General features: G+C 42.3%; 1 protein-coding gene across 2 annotated transcripts in view; it reads left to right on the top strand.

The window, feature by feature from the left end:
- Positions 1-23,448, top strand: part of xrn2 (5'-3' exoribonuclease 2) — an 81,379-nt gene that overhangs the window by 11,101 nt on the left and 46,830 nt on the right. For both annotated transcript variants that reach the window (XM_087132494.1, XM_087132502.1), the window contains exons 7-27: positions 1,422-1,472; positions 1,954-1,971; positions 2,195-2,284; positions 2,830-2,879; positions 3,201-3,272; positions 5,546-5,599; positions 5,859-5,938; positions 6,948-7,005; positions 7,897-7,954; positions 9,445-9,542; positions 10,524-10,562; positions 12,817-12,903; positions 13,019-13,161; positions 14,244-14,328; positions 15,611-15,769; positions 16,059-16,148; positions 16,423-16,495; positions 17,915-17,998; positions 19,624-19,724; positions 20,666-20,754; positions 23,148-23,204. In XM_087132494.1, coding sequence (XP_086988620.1) covers positions 1,422-1,472; positions 1,954-1,971; positions 2,195-2,284; positions 2,830-2,879; positions 3,201-3,272; positions 5,546-5,599; positions 5,859-5,938; positions 6,948-7,005; positions 7,897-7,954; positions 9,445-9,542; positions 10,524-10,562; positions 12,817-12,903; positions 13,019-13,161; positions 14,244-14,328; positions 15,611-15,769; positions 16,059-16,148; positions 16,423-16,495; positions 17,915-17,998; positions 19,624-19,724; positions 20,666-20,754; positions 23,148-23,204 — 1,636 coding nt within the window. The remainder of the gene's footprint in view (positions 1-1,421; positions 1,473-1,953; positions 1,972-2,194; positions 2,285-2,829; positions 2,880-3,200; positions 3,273-5,545; positions 5,600-5,858; positions 5,939-6,947; positions 7,006-7,896; positions 7,955-9,444; positions 9,543-10,523; positions 10,563-12,816; positions 12,904-13,018; positions 13,162-14,243; positions 14,329-15,610; positions 15,770-16,058; positions 16,149-16,422; positions 16,496-17,914; positions 17,999-19,623; positions 19,725-20,665; positions 20,755-23,147; positions 23,205-23,448) is intronic.

Raw genomic sequence — 23,448 nt, 5'->3', positions numbered from 1 at the left:
CAGTCGCCATTTGCGACTTAAGAAAGCTCAAAACTACATACAACATGTACTTGAACAATTTTGAGTGTGCTTGAAAATAAAAAAGCAATAATTATGTACTCGAAATTCATTCTGGAAAGGTATAAATGGCAGTACAAATCTCATCATGAATTTCAAGTTTACCTTGTGCGCTGTACATGTACATAACATGTATATTGTATTCACATGCACTATCTGCATTGGGTACCGGCACAAGTCAGTGTTGGTTGGTTCCCGATCTAAACATACGTTGTTGACGCCCTGTATATGGACACCAGGGCCATTTTATAAATCACGGCTTGGGCTCCAGTTTTTGCTGCTTTTCAACGGCAACATAAATGAATCCTGAATCGGAGCTCATACCGGAATGAAAGGGTGGCACTGTGACTTAGAGTGTCGGAAATAGCGCTGTTCCTGCAGCGGGGTGTCTCTTGACATGCTGAAACTACTGACGACATGACGTCTGTGGCTGAACCCCTTGGCAAGAACCCTGATTTCCTGGATTGACCTCATTGGCGCTCGTGTATGTACATGCACATTGTGTGGTGTACATGTGGGGGTGGGTTATGATTCTACGGTTATGGATGGACGATGTAAACACGGGTACATGTATTTATACTACATGTCTGTGTGTACATGTACATGTACATTCATGAATATTCAGCACACATGGCGATCAGGTGGCACAGTACCGTCAAATCTGTACACAATTAAGTACAGAAGGTTACCAATGTGTGCTTACCATGTTTATTACAGGTACTAATTCTACCTAAGTTTTACTGTAGACTATGATCAAAAGTTAGTGCCGTCTTTTTTGCTGGCGACAATATTTTTCCCTTTGGGGCCAATTGATTACCTAAATTTTCATGAAAGTGCAGGCACCTAGATTTTTCCCCATTAGGAGCCAGTGGCTACCAAATCTTTTTTTTTTCTTTTTAAAGGGTTGGCCTAACCTACCTCAAATTCTGCTTTCTCCTTGTATCACCTGCATTCCATCAAGAACATTCTATATGTTTTAGTTTAAAAGTCCACCTTTGGTATAGTTTGCATGGACAGCATCAAATACTGAACTCGGTCAACAAGACCTGTTGATTCTAGGCTCTTATAAACATGGTCCCACCTATTAACATGGTCCCACCTATAACCATGACCCTACCTCATAACAATGTGCCTGCTGTCATATTTAGTTGGGTTCTGTGGAAAATCCCCTTGTATCAAACACCCTGCAGAATCTATCATAATCCAAACAAGGCAAAGTGTTAAAAGTTGCAGATTTGTATAGAATCCACTAACGTAACAACCAGAGTGATTTTTGTCCATGTATTGGTAGGTTTTATTTGGCTGGTCTTGTCCAAGGAGAATAACAACTCTCTCTTATGGAATTGTTTGTTTTGTTTTCGCAGGCAACCCTGACCATGATCCGAACACACACCACTGTCTTTGTGGAGCTGATGGTATGTGGCTTTTCGTCTGGAATAGTCTTTTTATTGCTTTCAATTGTCTGTTCAATATCTTATCTAGCTCACCTATTGTCTTTTGTCTTAAGGATGGCTCTGTATCATCAACTAATCGGTCATTTCAGCCAGCGCCAGTAAGGATGGTTAATTCTGAAATTCACTGCACAGTTTTCATTGGCTGCTTTAAAAAATCACAGACAGTGCTGCTGTTTTATTTTTAGAATCTGGATCACTGTTAGCTAGAGGAACCTCCATGTTACATGTAATAGCCACATTGTTCGGAAGTTGACCTGTTGCTATCTCACTAATTAATGGCTCAAGAGTTCTGCTGGAAGGTTGCAAATTATTGTTGCATCCAACACAATGATTGCCATTTACAATATGAGTTCAATTTTGATGTGTACACTCCTCTGAGTAAGAGGTCAGGAATGTGTGCTGAATGGCTTTCTTTTTCTCCCCTGTTTATTTGCCTCTACAGCGGATCTCATCATGTTAGGTGAGTGGAATTGAAGTGTTTTGCTTTTTACAACACAAGCAGATTGGGATTCAGTTGTTGAAGCCAAAGGAACCACTTTCAATTCAATTTCAGTTTGGAAGTTTTGAATCACGTTGAGGCATTTTATACCTAAGATGCAAAATATCTAACACAATTGTACTGTTTCTGATGGATTCCATTTGTACTTGTTTTCCAATCCTGTGCATCTTGTTGTCGTTTGTAGGTCTTGCCACACACGAGCCACACTTCACCATCATCAGGGAGGAGTTTAAACCAAACCAAAAGAAGCCTTGTGAACTCTGCAATCAAATTGGTGAGGGAAATAAAGGCTTAACTCAACAACCAGAATTGGGAGATTTCATAAACCATTCTTGGGCAGGTGGTACATGCACATCACATGCCTTGAAAACCAATTTAGGATGTTGTGGTTTGTCAGAAATCCGCATATGTGTAAAGGTTGAGAACATACCAGTGAGTTCCGTCCCACTGCAGAAAAGGCATCCCATTGCGTAAGTTCATTGGCCACTATCTATCACTTTACAAGAAATATCTGATGATCTTAGCCTGTGGAATTCTGCAATCTCTCTCAGTTTCCTACAGCAGAAACAAATCTCAGTCAGTTCTGATTATACCTTTTCTCAATGTGGTAAACTAATGCATGAACATCTGAAATGCAGTCAGTTAACATGAGACCTCTTGAGCCTCGGTGTGATATTCATGCAGTGCCAGCAACCCTCGACTAAGTCTATCTCTGGTATCAATGCTCCATCTTTGCAGAAGAGTGTTACATGATACTGTTTCACTCAGTGCACACTTGCAGATTTGGGTTTCTAATACTTGGGTTTCTGGTTTTCATAGGTCATGAAATGGACGAGTGCACAGGACTACCCAAGGAGAAGGCAGGGGAGGTAGGTCCAATATGGCAAGTCTGAATTTCTCCAGTAATTGGTCAGCCATCCGGCCATTTACAAAATATCTGCCCAGTTGAAATACTTCCCCCCAGCCTGTCTCTTAGGCAGTGAAGGGGTACTGAATGTACGCGTAATGGTCTGTCTTTCGTTTAAGCTGTGTCTGAATCTTGTGTTGAGAGCTACATGTAGGTCTGGGTACTTGTGGGCTGTAAGCATCTGGGTTTTAATGCGGACAGTACAGGTGGCCATTGCTCTTGAAGCCCATTCTGACATCAGCTACGTACTGTTTTGGTTTCACATCTTTTGTTTCTAATCCAGTTTGATGAGCTTCCCCCACCTTCTGGCGAGGAGACACAGTTTATTTTCTTACGGCTCAACATCTTAAGAGAGGTACATTTCTATAGATGGTTTGTAATATATAGAGAATGTGGTGATAGGAGAGATGAGTCTAGTTCCCTGACTTTGATCAGGTCGAATATGGACTAGCCCCAGGCTATTTTGATTGCCAGGAGTTGCAAAATTACGTTATCCGTTTTTGTTTTTTTTCCCGCATATAGGGTGTATGCATTTCCAAGGTTTAGGGTTAATTTTTTCCATGCACTGTGTTTAGCCAACCGTGAAAAAATGGACGTGAATATTGCCAGCACAATCCTGTGCTGTTTGGAATTAAAATCTAATTCCAAATTTCTTTTTTGATTCAAGATGTACTCTGACGGAATGGTAGATACAAGAAATAACAATATCCAAAAAAGTGGGATAAATGTCAAATAAGTTGCTTGCCATCCACTCCTCAAGTTGCAAGCATAATTTATGGTAATGTGTCAAGATTCTTTTTGAAGATGATTTAAAGCTCGGTGCCTTTGTTCTGCTGTCCTTTCACAGAAGGGGGTGTATTTTGTATAAGGATGCAGAAGGATCATTTTCTCCCTATTTTAGGCTGAAGATATACATGTCATTACAGCACAAAATGAAAATGTTTGTTCTCTACCCCTGTGTATTTATCACTTCAAAACCATTGGCAGGCTATGGGCCGGGCAGGCGTCCAAATTATTTTTATCAGTGCACCGCATCCCACCCGGCGCTTTGCAGCAGTTCTTTTCCATCTCTGATCTTCCCAGTGGATGCAGCACCCAGTGGTGCTAAATTCCAGGTTCTGCCACAGCTGAGAAGATTTGTGGTCATAGTGCCCTGGAGAGCTGAGAGAGTTTTACATTACTTAAAACTACAGTGTACCTGCCATTCAACATTGGCCCCTCCATGTGAAGCAAGATATGAGACCGAGAGAACCCCCTTGCTTTGTGTTGGTCATTGTTTCACTGGAATCTGAGGAATTCTTTCATACATCTAGGGAGGATGTGTTAGATAACAAAAGTCTAGGGAGTGTATAGCAATTGGACATGTTGGGGGGGTACCCCTCGGTCTCATTTCTTGCTGAATATATAGGCCCCTCCAAGCAATTATATGTCAGCTATTTGTCAGCTATGTGGCTCTAAAAGCAGATACAAATGTTTATATGACCGTTGAGTGTGAAAAAACTATTTTGAATCACGCGTAGCGAGTGACCTATCGCCCTGTAGATTTTTGTCAATTTTAATTTTGTACAAACCGTTCAAAAATGTCAAAGTGGGAAACAAATCCAGCCAAAACGTCTTTTCTAGAAATTTTCTGAGAACAAATTATTTAAAAGAAGCTTATATTTCACATCTCAAACAGAACTTGTCATGGAATATAGAATCCAACCCGCCAAAAATATTAATCCTTCCCATCGCAGCATTTCTTCATCCAAACCTTTTCATTCGGAGCATCCACCGCACCCAAAATATTAATCCTCCCATCAAAATATTAATCCTCCCATCTCAGCATTCTTTGTCCAAACCTGGATCATGCATGTTTTTTTTTTCCTATCCCCGCGTAATCATTATGAATATGCTGAGCACCCAACATGTCAATATATTAAGCCTTCCCAACGGAGCATTTCTTTATTGAAACCTGTTGGTTTTTATTTTTCCCCGCCCAACCGCGTAATTTTTTTTTTTTACTCGAAGCATCCAATCCTCCAAGTATATCAATCTTCCCATCTCAGTGTTTCTTTATCCAAATCTGGACCATTTGTTGATTTGATTGTTTCCCTGTCCTATGGTGTTATTATTTTTATTACAAGCATCCAAACCACCAACGTTCTTCGCATTCTTTTCACCTTGCTGCGGTTCTCGCGGGCAAGGGAAATATTAACAATGCCAGTGACTTTTGCGTTGGATTGGTGAGGAATGTAAAGAATTGAAGGAAATGGAAGGGAGCTTGCAAATATGCAAAGTTTTTTTGATCCTGTTGCTAATTTGTTCAGTCCAGGCTCAGTCCAAATTAACGTCCCCAATAACGTTCTTTATGTTTCTGATCGTGACAGTTCTTTTTCAAAACAAGGCCAACTTATACAAGGCAAATCAGTGCAAATTCCTACCTCCTTGATCCGTGGCAGCGCTCCGCGCCGGCTGTATGTCATAAAATGCGTTCGGCCGTGAACCATTGTTATGCATGTTTTCTACCAGCGCCGTACGGCGCCGCACATCGGCGGGCTGCCACGGGAGGCTGTGTGCGTCCACGTGCGGCGCACCGAGAATAATAATTTGGATGATACGCCTCTTATTCTTGCTACTTTATTGCAGTACTTGGAAAAAGAACTGTGGATGACTGGACTGCCCTTTCCGTTTGATCTGGAGGTGAGTTCTCAAATTCAAAAATGCTATTGCAACATGTTGGTGCAGGTTCCCTTGTGTGCCCAAATAAGTTTGTCCCGAAACTTGTGTAAATCTTTCAGTTCACTTTAAACATGGCCACCCGAATTTTCTAATTTGCCTTTAATACCTGGTTAACATTTATAACTTTTGGAGTGATTTATCCATTCTGAAAAGATGACAGATAGGCAAGAAGACATGAAAGAGTGTTTTCAAGAGTGTTGTTAATTGCCTCTGTTTGCAGAGAGCCATTGATGATTGGGTCTTCATGTGTTTCTTCGTTGGGAATGACTTCCTGCCTCATTTGCCATCGCTGCAGATCAGGTGAGATAACGGGACATCCTAATTTGCCTGAAAAGTAGGGAGTTCACTTTGGACAGCTTGTCTAAACATGGGGCATCTTTGGTGATTGGCTCATCAAGAGAAAGACATTCATGGATGGGCTTTGGCTGTGGCCTCATTATCCGCTTTGAGAAGAAATACCCCCCCCAATGATAAGCGGAAGTGGGGGAGACTGTTTGAACTTGGGTGCGCGGAGCCCAGACAAAGACTGTACATTCCTACAGAGTTTGATTTTCAGTGCTCAGAAGAGTCCGTGCAGAGCTTGCACGTGAACCTGTGTAGGCATGTTGTACATGACCCAACCCAAGGGACAATGTTGTTAACATTTGCCGTCTCTTAGTCATGCATATGACCATAATGATATCCTCAAACACAATCCTCAAAACATCTCCAACTTTTCAGATGTGGCAGAAAGCAGGTGTCTAGATTTCCTCAGAAATCGTTCTTTTTTCTGTTACTATAAATTCAATTTAGAGCACAGTCATGTAATATCAACAGGTTAAAACACATCATTTTTTTCAAATCCTTTGCGCTTCCCTGCTCAAAATCAGATGGCTGTTTGTAAAATAAAAATACCATTGGCCAGTCACATGGAGCTTGTAAGCAAAAACAGTGAAACAAATTATGTGCCTTTATTAGCAAATTTCCTATGAGAAGCACTGGTCACAATCAATCTGTATCACATGGCATTGTGGGTGTTCGCCACATGGTGCCTTGAAAATGTGTCCTATGCTTAGCAGCCTCGATATGGAGACTATACATATACCTGCAGTATGCTCCATGCAGGAGCAAGAGATAGTCTCTTTGGTAGGACAACACAGCCTGCAAGTTTGAGGGTGCTTGTTGAAGGATGTGCTGAACATGCCTTTCTCTTTCAATGCACAGCCTTTGCTGTAGACCGTACGCAGTGACTGTGTACATGTACATGTATGTAGTGTCCACCAGCAAGATACCAACTGTAACCTGGTCCTCCTTTTTTCTAAATTCCCAGGGAGGGTGCGATAGATAGATTACAGAAGCTGTACAAGAAAGCTGTCTACAAAACAGGTGTAAGACATCACAAGTGAAATTTATGACATTGACCCATCTTTATAAGTTGACATTCAATAGACCTGAGACATAATGATGTCATTCTTTGTGTACCTTCAAGTGGGAGCCATTTAAGGATGAGATCTGCCAAGTGCCCATAGGAAAGACACAGTATGATGCCATTATGTCTTGGGTCCGTTAAAGGGTCTATGTATTAGAAGGTATATTACTACAGTCTTGAAAATTCGCACTTATGTTTCTACTAACCTGTTTCCAATTTTGGTTTTGCTATTTTGAAAGATGTTTAGTGTCTTTCTATTTCTATGCTAATGCTATTTCCATATTCATGAGCAAAGCTGTGATGTCATTCCAGGGAGAAAGCCTTAACACTACATTGACTTGAGTGCAAAATTTATTTGGAAATTTTTGCAATTCTCTGTTTCAAATTTCCTTTGCTTATTTATTGGTTTAATACATTTCGATCAGCCAGTAAAAACTTTTTCCACATTTTTGGAGAAATGTTTTCAGTAAGCAAGTTTTGTATTCACAATTGAACAGAAAGCCCTATAAACGGAGCAGTGTCTTCACTGATTGACATCACAGCAACGGCACCCTCCGTTCTTGAGAAAAGCACAAACAGTTTTTTAGAAGTTCGCATTTCAGTACGTTTAACCTGAAAAGATTTCCTGTTTTTATTCATTGAAGATGACTGTCAGGTGGCAGCTATGTCTGGGAAAACTTCATTGCCTGAACCCTTTATCCTTTTCTTTGCTTTGTTGCTATTTTCTTTGAATCATGCAGTACGAGCTTGTGTGATAAGTCTTGTCCATTTTTTTTTTGAAGTTGCAATAACCCCCACAGAATGTCAGCCCACACTCTCTCTGAACCGTCAATTTTTTTGTCGTTTCCAGGGTTACCTGACAGACAGCGGAATTGTGAATCTTGAGAGAGTACAGCTCATCATGACAGGTACTTCAGGCTGTGGCCAACTATGTGGCTGAGGCTTTGATATTGCACACACCTCTGTGGGTAGTGACTGGAGCCGCTGCCATAGACTCGTGTGTAATGTCAAGCCCCAGTCAATTAGTAAATTCAGACAAGACCTCGTATTTGACAGACATTGAAATCAGCTGCATGTTCCAACTCATGAGTATGGACGGACTTGGTTGAAAACTCCTTGGGAGTCAAGCCCTGACCACAGCACATACTTTGAAAGCCCGATCATCAAGAGTAAAAGAATGTTTAATGGAATTCATTGCTGTGATTTGATGAAGGAAATCTAGTATGGGTTGATACCTTTATTTTGTTGGAGGGAAAAGATGGTGGCAGATGAACAGGAGGAAAGTGGGTGTCCAAATCTAGTGGTACGTCACACGGGACAATCAACAGCAGCAGAATAAATTGGCTATGTTGAGACATTAAGAGCTAATGTCGTCCCATTGAATAATGCCACTGTTAGATCTTGTGAAGGCTGGCAACCACTTGCTCCTGGTCCTCGTTTGGCCTTGGGAGATAGTTGCCCTGTTGGACCTAGTTGCTTGTGCAGACAGGTGCCTCATAAAGGTGATGTGAATCGATGCAGAAAGAGTTCCATATGCGGATGCTACAGTACTTGACAACCGTGCATAAACCCTTTGAGACTGGTGTGAAAAGGTTTAAGTATTTAAGTAAATGACTCGGTATTTTTCCTCCTAAACTGATCTTTTCTGGACATGTTTTTGCTTTGTGATGGCTATTAACCATATGCTGCCAGGTTTGATGTGAAGTTGCATGACGTATACCCGGGAGATTTTCAAAATTTTCTGTTTTCAAAATTCTTTAAAAATTCATAACTTCATTTACTGGATGTTTACGCCCATGCGACTAACTGTTTGGTGGCTACTCTAATCTGACTGACAACATCTACAGACTCCTGAGTATGTCAGCCAGGCCTGCCGCCTTGAAAAAGAGCCCAGATTGTGTGGTGTTACATAATTATCTTTTGTTCCCGAAACTGGCCCAGTGCTCTCCTGGCATATTTTCAGATGCAGACCAGATTAGTGTGCAGCGGTATTGTATCACTCATCCCTGGAGCCCTTTTGTCCTCTGTGGTAATCCTGCTTGTACTGAATGCCACAAACAGTGGTATAATCATTCAAAACAATACAAGATTTCTGTTCCTATTGACAACTGAAAAAATGTTGGAAATTCCTAGCAGCTAGGTCTTTTTTTCTGAGTAAGGTCTTCTGTTACAAGGCCCAGCTCTCTTGTCCGATTTGGGCAGCCCGGCTATGCGTATAAACCCAAAGAGTCCGGTTCCGGAGACCCCGGCACCAAGTGGTTAAGTCATAGTAGGGAATAGTTACTGGCGTCCGTATATGAAACTCTTTCCACTGATGCAACAGGCACGGTGTCTGGCCAAAATGCCCAAGAGGGTTTTCTAGTTATGTGCTGGTCCTCATCCTGTCTCCCTTTATCAGATCTTGGTGAGGTGGAAGACGAGATCTTTAAGCAGAGGAGACAGAATGAACTCAACTTCAGACGGAACCAGAAAGAGAGGAACAAACGCATGAAACTGGTAAATAGGATCCAGAGTGCACAGGGGGGGGCGAAGGGGATCCAAAGTATTCCAGAGGGCATGTCTCTCTAATAGGACATGTTTGTCCTTCGCTCAAATTGGATCGGTAGCCTACCTTTTGTGAATGGTAGAACCTAACGCCAAATGTCAAAATGGCAGAAATGGCCAGAACCAAACAATTCTATGGAGGATATGTACCTCTCGGGAATGAAAAAAAAATGATCCTGCTGGAGATACCTTAAAATCCAGGATGAGGGGCTTCAAAACTGCTGTATCACACAGCATATGTTCAGTGACTTCAAATTTATTGGCTGTACTTGGTTGAAAACCCTCCCAAATTCTCTGCTTGGGAGGTTGGCAAGAAGCCTCCAGGAGAGTGGAATATGATTTTTATTTTGAATTTAGTTCCAATTCTAAACTTGCAACGCGTGCAAGGCTTTCAGTCAGGTTTCATATGAATCAGATGAGAAGCCATCGTGATCACTAGGTTATGTCCAAGATAGCAATGTGTTATCTGCATTCTCTGCCACAGATGCCTGTATTTCCACAGTGCCCCTCACTGATGTCACTCACATTGATAGAAAACTAGGCCTTGTCAAGTGTGCTGTTATTACTTAAAGCAGTGGACATCACAGTCTATCTTCAAGCAAACTTGAATTCTCATTTCTGATTGGTCGATCCGTGGCAACAAACAGTGTGGCATGTAACTGTGCTGCGTAGTCCCTGTCAAACCCCGCGTAATGCCCAGTTCTGACTCAACGAACTGTACTGTTTTTACGCTAAAAGTGAAATGCACAACTGCAAAATTTACTGTAAATTCAAAGGTGGCACTTTTGCGCGCATAGGCCCCTTTAACATCTTTACCGCACATCAAGTTTGCTTGAAGATAAATTTATCTTACTCGCACTCATGTGATAACTATTCTTCTAATATCCCTTATCTTGAATTGCTAGTAATTTGTGAGTGTTATTATCTCTGCAGGACCATAACTTTGTCAAGGGAAGCTTGCTTGAGCCACAGGTCAGTCTAAACATTAATGCCTGTGTTTCTGCACTGGTTGGTACATGTACATCTGTTGTCAGAAACCAAGAATGCAGAAATATTCTGTGTGTTCACTCTCCGTATGCATGACGCCAGTCCCTAGACCTTAAGCAAACACAGAAACGCTACATTTAGCATTCTGCACAAGTATGTGTGTGATGACAATTTTAGTTTTAGGTGGGCTCGATGAAATGAGCGCTAATAACAATACGGGTGCTTCAACATAGTTGGCCGCCAAGAGTTTGCAAGAGTTGGCCACTGTTCGCATTGGACATTTGAATGGAGTGACACGTCTGGAGTGGCATGTCGACCGGCAATGCGCATTTGGAAAGGGTCGACACATTTCGCACCTTGTGATTGGCCAATGCGTTGCAAACTCTTGGTGGCGCACTATTATGAAACGCTCGTATTCTCATAGTTGGTGCTTATATTCTACGTGCAGCCCAGCCTAACAGTATGAGTCACCAGTCATCACACCACCAGTTTTTGCAATGCGGCTCTTTTAACAGAGTCCCAGTGGAAGTCAGTTGAACTCTCAATACTGTCGGCCAGGATATATCTGTATTTACTGAGATGCCAAATAGTGTCGGATTGCAGTGTGTAGCTTAATTTCTTCACGTTGTAAGAGGAACACCAGTGTTTTTTTGTACACGTAAAATGACTACACTTCTTCAAATTTCAAGTGCACAAATACAGTCAAACACAAATAACATGAGCACGCTTGAGATTAGATCGCGCTTAAGATGAGCATATTTTTTCAGTCCCGTTCAAAATGTACACATTCCTATGACAGGAAACTTACTTAATACGAGCTATGCTAAGACGAGAACTCTGACAAGACAAGCACTTTTGCCTGACCAGCAGTGTCAAAAACCATTGTCCATGGCATTTTTAATACGAGTACAATTGAAAGGCATCTTCAAAAGCTTAATCCCAGTAAGTGATTCCTGATGGAGTGCGTCAGTAGTTCTCCAAAAATGATAATCTGCCCGGCAATTTGCGCGGCGGTTTTGACAACGATGACTTAGCGACTCTGTTGCTTGTGCCACTAGAGGGGGCTTTATTCTAGACGAAAATAGGTGTTGTGATGTCGCGGTATGAAAGGAGTTTTGATCACAGCGGGTCTGGTCCGAAAAAAAATGTTTTCGTTTTTTTTAGCTGAACGTGAACAATTATGGGTGAACGTGAGTTGAAAATAGATCCCCTCCCGCCAATTACAAACCAACGGAAATTCCCCAATTTCAACGCCCTCTTATGTCCGGTCCTTATATGAACTGGTTCTCAAGTTTAAACCTTTATTTACGTGCAACGTCGGGTACCAGTTTCCAAGGAGTGCTTTGCCTGGCCACGCCACGTCCGCATGGTGCAGGGCGGCCAGCCCTGATTTAAAATTTATTACCAAGTTAAAGGCTGTACATCGAATACTAATCCACTGCATATACTGTATCGTATGGTACATGTTGGCCTGCTGCACACTTACATTGCCGTAGTGTATAACAATGCTTGCTGGTGCATCACGCCAGGCTTGCGCTCTATGAATGGGATAAGTGTCAACATGTATAACACAAGGTTTACCGTAAGACGAGGTTTTTTGGAGAGTCGCTTCAAGCTTGTATTAAGTGTGTTCGACTGTGTACTGATAATTGTGTTTGGGTTATCACAAGATGCATATAAATCACAGGACTTAATGGTTCCAGTGCAAAGCCTGTGGTACAGCTGACGACCAATATGACAAACTGTACATCCGAGGGGCTCTATTCCCCAAAATTAATTTCCTTAACAACTAAGGAACCAATAAGCCTTTTGTGAGTTAAATTTAAATAAAATCTGGTACACTGGGTCCTTTAAATTCATGTCAACTCAAAACATTTGAATTTTCCATACTAAAGACACTGTTGCTATACCTATGTTTTACCTCGTGATTTGGGGCAGTTTGCTAGGTTATGTAAGACCTTGTACCAATACAATGTTGTCATGGATAAGAAGGGCACAAAGGAACCAGTCCATTCCAGAGATGTATCACTGTGCAAACGTTTGCCCCAAATCACGAGGTATAGCAACAGTGTCTTAGTCTGGGGAATTCAAATTGTTGTGTTGATGTGCAGTCAGATAATTCGGTGTAATTGCTCATGTCTACTCCACCCTTTGATGGTATCTGATGGATCCTTATAAAATAGTCGTCATGTAAAGTGAAGAAATTAATTAACTGTTTTGTTTACATTTTCCTGTGCAGGCCATTTCACGGAATGTTACACGGACAAGTGCCAGGGAGATTGTCAATGCTCGGCATAGCAGTACTGTATCCCAGCAAGCAAACGTCGTAAGTCGCTCCCTTCTATCACTCTTCTGAATCCGAAGACGTTGATTGTAATCACCCATGGTCTGGATGACCTGTAGGTAACGGCCTTCCAACACTGACCTTTTCTTTTCACTAGGCAGCAGCCCAGGCTCTGAAAGCAACCTTTGCATCATCTGGGAGCACGGGGAACCAATCCAGGGACGGTTTAGGGATGAAGCGATCCCATGACGATGAGGAGGAAGATGAATACGAGAAGCTGGACAAGACAGACACGGTCAAGTGAGGATAGTGTCTGAGTAGAGATGATACGCTTTATGCATAGAGATGTAATAGATGACTGGAGTGCTAACTGCACATTCTGCGCATGGAGAAGCTTAGACACCATCTATATCCCTAATTGCTTTGGCACTTTTGGTGAGGATACACCCTCAGCCAGGATTGAGGATGGTTAGGGATATTGTGCCAAAGTGAATAGGTCACATGCACAGTTATGTGTGTAAAAGGCATTTGTGGGAGAACCAGTGCATAAACCAACCAGAGTGCATACCCCATTCGCTTGCACTGCATTTCCTGGTTCAAAATGACATCACACTTCGGTACGCCATTGCCCAGACATTTTAAGTTCATGTCCATGTTTTCAGAGTATAATGAAATAAGACGGGACAAATTTGGAATGATGTAGTCTTAAAGCAATATGTGCGTTTAACGTATGCAAGTAACAAATAAGCACGTTTTCTGACAGTGTTACAAGCCCATGAGGCAATATGTTAAAAGCCTCAGCAAATTCATCTACAAGGCATCGGTGTTGGTTAGTTTGCTTTGTTTACACTGAGCAAAACGAAAGGCTCATTTACTGTCAGTAATAGGTTTTGGGCTATACTTGCTGTGTTGATGCATTGTTTTAGCATGCAGAGGCAGAAATGCAAATTGCTGCACAAAAACCGTACAAAATTTCGAGTTTTTCTTTTTTTTGTGCAGTTTTCACTTTGCTTAGTGAGTTGGTGATTTGCAATTTAATATAGCTCTGGGTTTGTGACATCGGGTCCTGTGAGTACATGTATGTGCACAATAATGCTGGCCTCATCTCGTGTGCTTCACTATCAAGTTTCTCCGAAAAAGGTTACTGTACTTTAAGGTGTTTTTTCTGACAATGCTCGCAGTACTTAACATATCAAACGGTTGGCGTGATTGTGCACATAAGTCAGTGCAACATGACCCAGATGAGTTTTGTAAACTGTGATCACATGTTCTAAAGTTTAGGAAAAAAGGCGCAAAATTCTAAAAAATAAGAAAACAAGGTTTGTTTCTCAAATGCTGGGTGTAAAATAGAAAAGCTCTTCAAGATGTTGTTTGTTTTGTAGGCTATGGGAGGATGGATGGAAGGAGAGATACTACGAGCACAAGTTTGATGTCCCAGGAGACGATGAGGAATTCTGCCACAAAGTGGTAAGCTGACAGGACAGTCATTTCTACTTCTTCAGATGGTTGAATGTTATCCCAGTTGATGTTGACATCTGCTGAGAAACATTTCTTGTTACGTATAAAAAAAACATGGAGTGGAATTTTGTGTTGATTGATTTTATAACATTTCTTGCTAGTTGTTATGCCTTGATGCCTTTCTGTACAGTTCAAAGTCCTGAAGTGGTAAACAAACACCAAGCAGTTATCCTTAGCACTTCTGTATTCAGTGCAACCCTTCAGCACCCTAAATTCAAATTTTCTGTTAGCTAGGCTACTCAAACCACTTAAGCTGAGGAGGACACGGACATTATAAACATTGCCACTGAGAATTGAACTCGGTGCATCCTAGTTTGGCCCTGTTGCATTTTGAATAGGGCTTTATTACTTGTTCTACTAACTATAGCAACTATCTTTTTAGAGTGCCAGCAAAGAAAATGTTTGTTCTGCCATTTGTGACAGGATTTACCTTTTTGATTACTGTTTTGTGCCTTGGTAAGCAGACATCCTTCCCTTAGGGTGAGCAGAGCCATCAGTCAGTGCCAGATTTAGCCGTATACTGCATGAATAACCAGCTAATCAGAACGTGCCACCTGTTCATGATTAGCTGTTAAATGCTGTTCTGTCTTGATCATGACTTGTAATTCCAGATGGCTCTGTGTAAACTGTCACTTAACCACTTGCCAGGGATCCCGGTTTCGGGTGCCTTGGGTTTGTACCTATAGCTGGGGTGCCCGAAATCAGACAAGAGCTAGGCCGTGTAACAAAAGACCGAGCTGCTGGGAATTACCAACATTTTTTCAATTGTCAACAGCGGAGGTAATCCGTTGTTGTTTTGAAGATTATAACACTGTATGTGGCATTCAGCGCAAGCGGATTACCGCTGGCAACAAAAGTGCTCCAGCATTTCAGTGATGAGCGATACAGTACTGCTGCACGCTAATCTGGCCCGTATTGAAAAGATGCCAGCAGCGTACTGTGCCAGTTTCAGGAACAGAAGAAACTTCAGTAACATCACACAATCTGGGTTCTTTTTATAAGGCGACAGGCTTGGCTGAAATAAATCAATAGATGTTGTCTGTCAGATTAGAGTAGCCACTAGACAGTCCTTCGTGTGGGTGTAAATGTCCAGTAAATGAAGTTGTGAATTTTTAAAGAATTGAAAATACCTTTTGAAGGTTTTGAAAATCACCCAGTTTTAGACACTGTATTTCCTAAGGCACCCTGCAGCAAGTGGTTAATTGACATTATTTCTTTCTTCACACCCTAGGCAGAGGCCTACATTCTTGGGATGTGCTGGGTACTTCGGTACTACTATCAAGGCTGCCCATCTTGGGATTGGTACTATCCGTATCACTATGCGCCGTTTGCATCCGACTTCAACGAGGTGGCCAAGATGCCGCATGAGTTTGAGTTGGGTACCAAGCCGGTGAGTGTGCAGGACAACATAAGGGCATTTGGGGTGTCTGCGGCCATTCTCCACTTTTGCATTTAAAAATGGCAAATATATTCAAACTTTGGCTGTAATCCAAAGCAGTTGGCGAGGAAAAAAACACTGATATTTGGCACTGCATTAGAAAAGAAAATGGCTGCAAAAACGTGCATTTGGCTAAAATGTTGGCAACTGTGTAAAATTTGTGTAAAACCCAGCGTTTAATAAAACAAACTCATCAGTGATTGTCTCATTGTTTTCTGTCTCCCTATCTTTATTCTCTTAGTTCAAGCCTCTAGAACAGCTGATGAGTGTCTTCCCCGAAGCCAGTGGCAACTTCCTACCCCCGTCTTGGAGAGAACTCATGGGCAGCATCGTAAGTCGTAGCCTTATGTGAAAATTTCTGCAGTTGACATCTTGTTGCGTCAGGCATTCGCCTGTTTATATGCCTCCATATTCAGAGACATAATCCAAGAATGAAACTGTAAAACTGCCAGGGAAGTATGTAAGATACACCTTCATACAGACTATATGCAGTGGTTCTCATGGTTACAATTCAAATACTGTGCTGTGACGAGCCCCCAGTGTTGTACTGTGTTGTCATTGTTGTGAGTATATTGGTAACTAGTCGGTGTACTCCCATCATGCAGGATTCGCCAATCATCGACTTCTACCCTACCAACTTTCGCATTGATTTGAATGGCAAGAAGTATGCATGGCAAGGTAATGAGCTTAACAGTCACTTTTAAATAGAACATTATGCTTGTCTGTGTGATGACTTGCAGTTATTAAAACTTTTTGTCATATCTTTGTAATGGATTCCAAGTGTCATCAAATGGGTTTTTGTCACCAAGTAAAACTCCTTCGGAAACTGACTAGGCTCACTGACTAGGTTAAGCTGACTAGGCTAAGCTGACTAGGCTAAGCTGACCAGGCTCACTGACTAGGTTAAGCTGACTAGGCTAAGCTGACTAGGCTAAGCTGACTAGGCTAAGCTGACTAGGCTCACTGACTAGGCTAAGCTGACTAGGCTAAGCTGACTAGGCTAAGCTTACTAGGCTAAGCTGACTAGGCTCACTGACTAGGCTAAGCTGACTAGGCTAAGCTGACTAGGCTCACTGACCAGGCTAAGCTGACCAGGCTCACTGACTAGGTTAAGCTGACTAGGCTAAGCTGACTAGGCTAAGCTGACCAGGCTCACTGACTAGGTTAAGCTGACTAGGCTCACTGACTAGGTTAAGCTGACTAGGCTAAGCTGACTAGGCTCACTGACTAGGTTAAGTTGACTAGGCTAAGCTGACTAGGCTCACTGACTAGGTTAAGCTGACTAGGCTAAGCTGACTAGGCTCACTGACTAGGTTAAGCTGACTAGGCTCACTGACCAGGCTAAGCTGACCAGGCTCACTGACTAGGTTAAGCTGACTAGGCTCACTGACTAGGTTAAGCTGACTAGGCTAAGCTGACTAGGCTCACTGACTAGGTTAAGCTGACTAGGCTAAGCTGACTAGGCTCACTGACTAGGTTAAGCTGACTAGGCTAAGCTGACTAGGCTCACTGACTAGGCTAAGCTGACTAGGCTCACTGACCAGGCTAAGCTGACCAGGCTCACTGACTAGGTTAAGCTGACTAGGCTAAGCTGACTAGGCTAAGCTGACCAGGCTCACTGACTAGGTTAAGCTGACTAGGCTAAGCTGACTAGGCTAAGCTGACTAGGCTAAGCTGACTAGGCTCACTGACTAGGCTAAGCTGACTAGGCTAAGCTGACTAGGCTAAGCTTACTAGGCTAAGCTGACTAGGCTAAGCTGACTAGGCTCACTGACTAGGCTAAGCTGACTAGGCTTTAATCAGTGGCCTTTTTTTCGGAATCTGGGCTTTATGTTTGTCTTTGGCCTCATCTCAAACCACTTTTGAAATTATATAATTGGGACCAAATTAAAGTACCCCAAACTTTGGCCTCAGATCAGAGATTGTTGATGCACATGTAACAAGATGTGGAACTGCATTGAGCTTTAGGTTCAAAACTAGTGGACTAAAATTGTGAAAATGAAGGCTGAACCTGAAGATAGAGGTGAGATTTGGAACCCTTCCCCCCCATGGTAGACTGAGCAAAGACATCAAATGTTATCTTTTTTTCACACACAGGTGTTGCCTTGTTACCCTTTGTGGATGAGAAGCGCTTGTTGGATACGCTTAAAGAAGTTTATCCCAACCTCACCAAAGATGAAAGTAAGAAACTGTTCCATTTTTTTTAATGATCTGAAGACCTCATTGGTTGTACTTATACATCCCACAAAACAAGATTTTTTAGGCATTTGTTTTTTCCTAAGTGTAAAACCTTTAATAGACCTCCCAACCCTCTCGATTTTGGCAGCAAATTTCCGCTTTTTCACTTTGTTTCCATCATTCCAATTTCGCTTCTAAAATTTCCACCAAATCACAATTTTGACACACCTATCATTTACCGGAAAATGTCCATGTTATCTTGTGCGTGTACTGTATCGCAACGCTCCACGTTCGTGGCAGCGCCCTCTTTTGACGCGTACTTGCCGCGAGTTGGATGTGATCACGTGATAAAATGCCTTCTATCGACAAGCTACATTGTAATGAAGACTGTATGCGTTGCCTGGTGCCAGGTTTTGCTCAGAACCACAGCTAAGAACATTTGGATCCAAGAGCAAGCACTGCTGTAAAATCAACCATGATCATGTCAAGTGTGCAACCACCACACAATGAATTTTGTGGTTAATCAACATATTTAAAATTGAGGTAAAACTCTTCCTTTTTGGAACCTAAGTGTAGAAATAACACTGACAAAATAAAAGTTCACATATATTTATACCAGTTTTGTTGAGAGTAATTTAGAATTTGTTATAAATTATAAAATGTTGAGTCACAGTCGACGTAAATGGAATTGAGGTAAGGCTGTGCCAAATATCCGAATATCAATCCATATCGAATATTCGAATAGTTTTTTTAATCTGAATATTCGAATGCAAAATTCATAAAAAAGAAGGGAGAATTTTCTTTTGTTTTAATTGAGAAAAATTTGCACTGTGGAGGCTTGTTCCAAGCAGATTCAAATGAAAAGCCACAGAAACCTTAAAACAATTCAAAAAGTCCGTTATTCATTAACAAATTTGAAAAGGAACATATATTTTCAACAGTACAAGAAGTATTATTTGTCTCTCAAATCTTGCTAAATTGTGGCTGGAGATACCTTTAGACATGAAAAGCTATTATGGTGATTATAGTGTACAAATGTGTCCATTATTGCAACTGATTTTGTATGTAGGTTTTTCCTTCATCTGGCAGTCGGTATGACTGAACATTCAATCACAGTGAAATTGAATATTCAAATAGTGAATTATTTGAATTGACCCAGCCCTACGGGACATGTGCCCGGGTGGTCAGGGTTTGTAGCTTCTGATTTTAGGGTGGGAGGTTCAAATCCAGTTGGTGGCAGCATGTTGTGCCTCTCTCTACCCAGGAGTAAATGGGTACCAGTGAGGGCGGACACAGTTATGTTTAGCTGTTTGGGCCAAAAATGGCTGTATTAGCCTAGTATACTCCCAGAGGAGCTGAGATCGTTTCAGGAATGTTTTCAGATGATATGAGCCCATTGTGCAGGGGGATAATTATAAGCGCATGGATACATGTACATTCCGTGATATGAGCTACATGTATATAAGAACTGACTGTTATTATTATTATGAAAGCGAGGTTTGGAACCCAAAATAGTCTGGAACCATCCCATTCAAGAGATTACATTGAATACGATAGATTCAGGAAAAAGATAACAATGGTTTCCCCATGAATAAGGTGTATTTGTGAATCACCCTCCATTTTTGCAGAGAAAAGGAACAGCCTGGGACCGGATCGCCTGTTTGTCCATAAGAACAATGCCTTGTTCTCGTTTCTCAAAGAACTCTATGACTCGGATGCCTTGGATAAGGTAAGTACATGCATGCAGGCTCCACACAGGGATTGCAGAAGGTGTTGTTTTGTGTTGGAGTCAAGTTCCAAGTACTGGTATCAAAGTCACAGGCCAGGGTCCCCATGGTCATGGAAAAGTGCTGGAGAAACAGTCATCCTGAAACGTCATGGAAATCAAGATCATGTAGTGATTGTTTTTGATGGGCAGCTTTTAATGTGGTAACAGAATAATAAATTAACAAGTGATATCCTTGTCAGTCTGTGTACAGTAGTGGCTATGGCAGTCTTCCCTTTCATATTAAATACCAAACTTTTTTTCTCTGTAAAATGGCATTTTTAAAATGTCATGGAAATCGTCACATTTAGTCTCGGAAAGTCCTTGAAAAGTCCTGAAATCTGGTTTTCAGATTTCTGTGGAGCCCTCCAGCTCTGTATCGTCATTCCCAGAAGAGCAAGTCGATTGCTGTAACCTCCACCCACCCCCCATGTTAGTAACCATTCATACCATTAGATAGAGAAAGGCGAGTGGCTTTTCTGAAGAGCCTAACCCAAGGTCTCACTTCACAATCGGCTGCTAAATTCAAGTCACAAATTCCCCCCCCCCTTCGGTGACTGAGAAAGCCAGTGTAGTATCCTTGGTGTCACAGTAATAATTTTTTTTATGGATAGCTCCCAAGACTTATTTCTTCAAGGCTAAAATCACTGTTCCTGTGGTGTACTGGGCTCTAGTAGAACTAGAGTGTGGTGGTTTAAATCTGAAATTGACGATAGAACTTTCTTCTTTTGTCAAGAAATTTACTCCAACTTTGTTGACATTTGTCAATTTCGGACTCGCTACTTTACTGGGTGGAGTACTCGTTCCGGATGTCATAGGTTCCACTCTAAGTTTAGTCAATATCTTTGCACAGCACGGCATTGCTTCAGTTTCAAATCACAGTTTGTTGATTTCTCTTGCTCCAGGACAAAATCAATGTCGACGTGGACCCCTCCCTAGCCAATGGCATGAGAGGCACCGTTGGTTATGATGAGTACATCTGCTTCCCTGGAGGGTAAGTGGTCAGTGCGATGCTGTATTGAATAGGTTTTGGATTGTAGGACTATCCAGTCTATGCAGGAAAAAAAATTGCATGTTTTCACAAAGCTATGACATTCCTTTGGTGGGAGCTCTTGGTATGTGCGCGTGCACACTGGTTCATGTGTATTTGGTACTGGATGCACTGAGCTGGCATGACCAGTGGAATGTAAGGTGTGTTCGTTACTAGATGCACTGAGCTGGCGTGACCAGTGGAATGTAAGGTGTGTTCGTTACTGGATGCACTGAGCTGGCATGACCAGTGGAATGTAAGGTGTATTCAGTACTGGATGCACTGAGCTGGCATGACCAGTGGAATGTAAGGTGTGTTCGTTACTAGATGCACTGAGCTGGCGTGACCAGTGGAATGTAAGGTGTGTTCGTTACTGGATGCACTGAGCTGGCATGACCAGTGGAATGTAAGGTGTATTCAGTACTGGATTCACTGGGCTGGCATGACCAGTGGAATGTAAGGTGTATTCAGTACTGGATGCACTGAGCTGTCATGACCAGTGGAATGTAAGGTGTATTCAGTACTGGATTCACTGGGCTGGCATGACCAGTGGAATGTAAGGTGTATTCAGTACTGGATGCACTGAGCTGGCGTGACCAGTGGAATGTAAGGTGTATTTGGTACTGGATGCACTGAGCTGGCATGACCAGTGGAATGTAAGGTGTATTCAGTACTGGATGCACTGAGCTGGCATGACCAGTGGAATGTAAGGTGTATTCAGTACTGGATGCACTGGGCTGGCGTGACCAGTGGAATGTAAGGTGTATTCAGTACTGGATGCACTGAGCTGGCGTGACCAGTGGAATGTAAGGTGTATTCAGTACTGGATGCACTGAGCTGGCGTGACCAGTGGAATGTAAGGTGTATTCAGTACTGGATTCACTGGGCTGGCATGACCAGTGGAATGTAAGGTGTATTCAGTACTGGATGCACTGAGCTGTCATGACCAGTGGAATGTAAGGTGTATTCAGTACTGGATTCACTGGGCTGGCATGACCAGTGGAATGTAAGGTGTATTCAGTACTGGATGCACTGAGCTGGCGTGACCAGTGGAATGTAAGGTGTATTTGGTACTGGATGCACTGAGCTGGCATGACCAGTGGAATGTAAGGTGTATTCAGTACTGGATGCACTGAGCTGGCATGACCAGTGGAATGTAAGGTGTATTCAGTACTGGATGCACTGAGCTGGCGTGACCAGTGGAATGTAAGGTGTATTCAGTACTGGATGCACTGAGCTGGCGTGACCAGTGGAATGTAAGGTGTATTCAGTACTGGATGCACTGAGCTGGTGTGACCAGTGGAATGTAAGGTGTATTCAGTACTGGATGCACTGAGCTGGCATGACCAGTGGAATGTAAGGTGTATTCAGTACTGGATTCACTGGGCTGGCATGACCAGTGGAATGTAAGGTGTATTCAGTACTGGATGCACTGAGCTGGCGTGACCAGTGGAATGTAAGGTGTATTCAGTACTGGATGCACTGAGCTGGCGTGACCAGTGGAATGTAAGGTGTATTCAGTACTGGATGCACTGAGCTGGCGTGACCAGTGGAATGTAAGGTATATTCAGTACTGGATGCACTGAGCTGGCGTGACCAGTGGAATGTAAGGTGTGTTCGGTACTGGATGCACTGAGCTGGCATGACCCATGGAATGTAGTGTTCATATGCCCCATTCTGTTCATTCCTCTTTGCTTCTAGTCATTGTGGATAGGAAAAGGATGGACATTGCCATTCTGACCTTGCATTGCTATTTGAATGTTACAGTCAAAAAGAAATTCTGTTGGGACTTATTTATTCTGGCTGTTCTGGAGTAATTTTCTGTCTTCACGGATCAGCACAAATATTAATTTGAGTCCAGATGACAGATATTGTATAAATCACAGGAGGAAGTCAATCATACCAATTTGTTAGCTTTCTTTGAAGCTTGTGGAGATATTGACTTCGCTGTCCCATGTAATGGAATGGACTCACCATTCAACTTGTATTTTCAAGCTTTGCAATTCCGTATTTTGCTAAAGCATGACAAGAAACTCAAATGCCAAGATACGCATTGATGAGTTGTTTCTGTTGTTTTTGAGAATTTTATGTTGGCTCTACATCATCCAAATCACTTCAGTATTGGTGCTAGGAAAATGCCCTATGCAAAGAGCAGCCACACACACTCCAAGGAGTGTCAAACCAATAATCCGACATGTAAAGGGGTAACCTCCATTTTACGAGTTGCTTCCTCAAATGCACTTTAATGTGTAGAGTTGGGCTGATTACCTCAAAAAGTTTACGCCAAACAAGTTGCATGAGTCGAGCAAAGGGATGAGATGACGTCCAGTAAACTGTGGTTATCCTTGTTATTTCAGAACGAAGAAATGTCCGGTGCCGGCACTGGAAGACGTCACACACAACAATGTCCTAAGGTGAGATATATTTCAATCGAGTCTGTTCGTGTTTGGTTCAGCAGAGTTCATGCCCAGTTGGACGCCAGCTCCTTGACAGAACATGCGGAATCACTAATGCCGGGTCCCTGGCTTTAATTTCTGAGCACCCCCCCCTCCCCATTGTAGACCAGAGGGTGGCAATACAAAGCTTGTACTACAGACTTCTACCTCAGCATGTCTCAGTGCCGACCAGTCTGTTGGACGGATCCTCTGTAACGACAAT

This window comes from Acanthaster planci, linkage group LG01, assembly GCF_054643075.1.
Source record: "Acanthaster planci isolate LZ-2023a linkage group LG01, COTS_SCS, whole genome shotgun sequence".
NCBI classification, from domain to species: domain Eukaryota; kingdom Metazoa; phylum Echinodermata; class Asteroidea; order Valvatida; family Acanthasteridae; genus Acanthaster; species Acanthaster planci.
This window is presented reverse-complemented; position numbering and strand designations above follow the sequence as displayed.